The 2,132-nt window shown below is 41.8% G+C and overlaps 1 protein-coding gene across 1 annotated transcript in view; it reads right to left on the reverse strand.

Moving 5' to 3' along the window:
* Positions 1-854, reverse strand: part of LOC103396637 (frizzled-8-like) — a 4,152-nt gene extending 3,298 nt beyond the window's left edge. The window contains exon 1 of the mRNA XM_008334794.3: positions 66-854. Within this exon, the coding sequence (XP_008333016.1) occupies positions 66-545 (480 nt within the window). The 5' untranslated portion in view covers positions 546-854. The remainder of the gene's footprint in view (positions 1-65) is intronic.
* Between the last annotated feature and the right edge of the window lie 1,278 nt (positions 855-2,132).

Consider the following 2,132-nt stretch of genomic DNA (forward strand, 5'->3'; position numbering starts at 1 on the left):
GGGCGGCTTTTTCTCCTGGTGTTGAACGGCTTCGGGGGTCGATTTGTCGGCTTTGCCACCGCGACTGACGCAGCAGTGGACTGGCTCCTGTTGTAGTCCATGCACAGGGTATCCCGGTCGCCCTGCTCGGGCAGCAGGTCGCACCTCATCCGATCCGGCCAAGGAAAGCCGTATTGCCGCATCAGAGGCGCACAGCCCGCCTTGGCGCGCTCACACACGCTCCTGCACGGGGGCAGTGGTTTCTTGTAGTCCTCCAGGCAGATCGGCGTGTACATGCTGCACAGGAAGAAGCGCAAGTCCGCCGAGCACTTTATCTCCACAAGGGGCCAAAACTGGTGCACCTCCAGACCAGCCTCGTCCTGCGTGTCGTGGTTAAATTGATTGGGCATGTAGGTGGAGTTGTAACCAATTCCCTTGCACAAGGGCACAGTGATCTCCTGGCACTTCAGCTCCTTGGCTGCCGCGCAGCGCGTTGTTTGGTGCCAGATTAGGGTCAGGAGATGCAGGAACAGAAGTGCGCACCTCCCGGGGACGCGCCGCTCCATCTTTGCTGTCGTCGCGCAGAGGCGCAGCGGAATGTATGTCCCACAGTTACTCCACTGATGAGGTCATGCTGTGATGTGCAAGAGTTTATGCTCTTCCAACTAGGACATCCAAGACGCACAGTCTCTGTGACACTGACAGCATCTCCCTTTCTTTCCCTCTCTGTCGGCCACACACAGCCTCCTCCTCCTTCTGACTCCCTGGATTCTCCTGGGGCGGTGGATGTGTGAGGTTTTATACACAGACACAGTCAGGACACACCTACAGTGTGGTGGAGAAGGGAGAAGTTAATCCACCCATCCTTCTATAGAATGTTTGTTTAAAATCTTACCGGATGAGGGAGGGGCTGCGGTCATCATCATCATCATCATCATTAGTAAACAACACGCACTGATATTGGCTGTCTGACTGAGTAATTGACAGACAGAGTGACCATTTTTTAAAAATGTAGTTAATTTTAATCAGCGTTAAATTTCATATAATTTATTTTTGACCTTCTATTTCTACGGCTTATGCAGCCAGATATTAACGAAGAAAATAATTTAACTTTAAAAGGGCTAATTTGTATTTATACAAGTGTATATGTATATAGGAAATTATTAATATATATCAACCAAAATATTAAGCATTTATTTCTATCCTCAGTCACAAACTACTTACGAATATGCTGTTAAACTAATCTAAAGATTTAAAATATTTTTTTGTTATTAATATTTGTTGTTATTATAACTTTTTAATATATTTTATTTATATATATTAACTTTGAATGAGACAAACGGTGCAATACTATGCCGCACCGAAGGGGACAGTCGTGAGTTCGACAGGTGATTGTTGCTGCTGTTATTCTATGCTACAACTGTAGTCGCTAATCAGTTAGCGATATTAGAAAGTTATGTTTATTTATATAATTGACACCGTATTACTAATTTGATAACGCCAAGAATATCCGCAGAGGAGGAGAGAGAATTATACACTGAAATTTAAAAAATAAGGTAAGAACATAATCGTTTTTATTTATTTAAAATGACATACTGTATGCTGGTAAAAACAATATTCACTTTTTCGTGTTTTATGTTTGTTGAAAAGTCTATATTAAAATTGGAAAATGGAAATATAACTTTTTGAATAAAAGAAAACACAGAAATAGTATCCTTTGTTTATTTTGAAAGAAAATCACAGGATGCAAAATGTTTAAAACATGGAGGCTGCAGGACAGATGTGTCTCTTACACAGGTGTGTGTAAAGAATGGTTATTTGATATGAAACATAAACAGTTGTTTATTTGTCTTTTGACAATTTAGGAGTAAATGTGCTGCAGTGTACTGGAGTCTGTTTAGTGTGTTTTTCTTTATTAAAGTATTCTTTCTGCATTAGACAAGGCTGCCATTCTTAAAGCATCCCATAAAGAGAGATGTTTTTTTTTTCACGTATGTGAATGAAGTTACTCACTTTGTTTGTTCGTCTGCATCTCTCTCCCTCCTTCTCTGTGTGTGGTAAAAGTTTGAGGTGGTTTTGTGTGTCTTTACATGAATGCCAATGTCTTAATGGCAACATGCTGAGCCACTAATTACTGTGATGCACTGCCAAGC

This window comes from Cynoglossus semilaevis, chromosome 20 (assembly GCF_000523025.1).
Source record: "Cynoglossus semilaevis isolate Cse_v1.0 chromosome 20, Cse_v1.0, whole genome shotgun sequence".
In the NCBI taxonomy this organism is placed as follows: Eukaryota; Metazoa; Chordata; class Actinopteri; order Pleuronectiformes; family Cynoglossidae; genus Cynoglossus; species Cynoglossus semilaevis.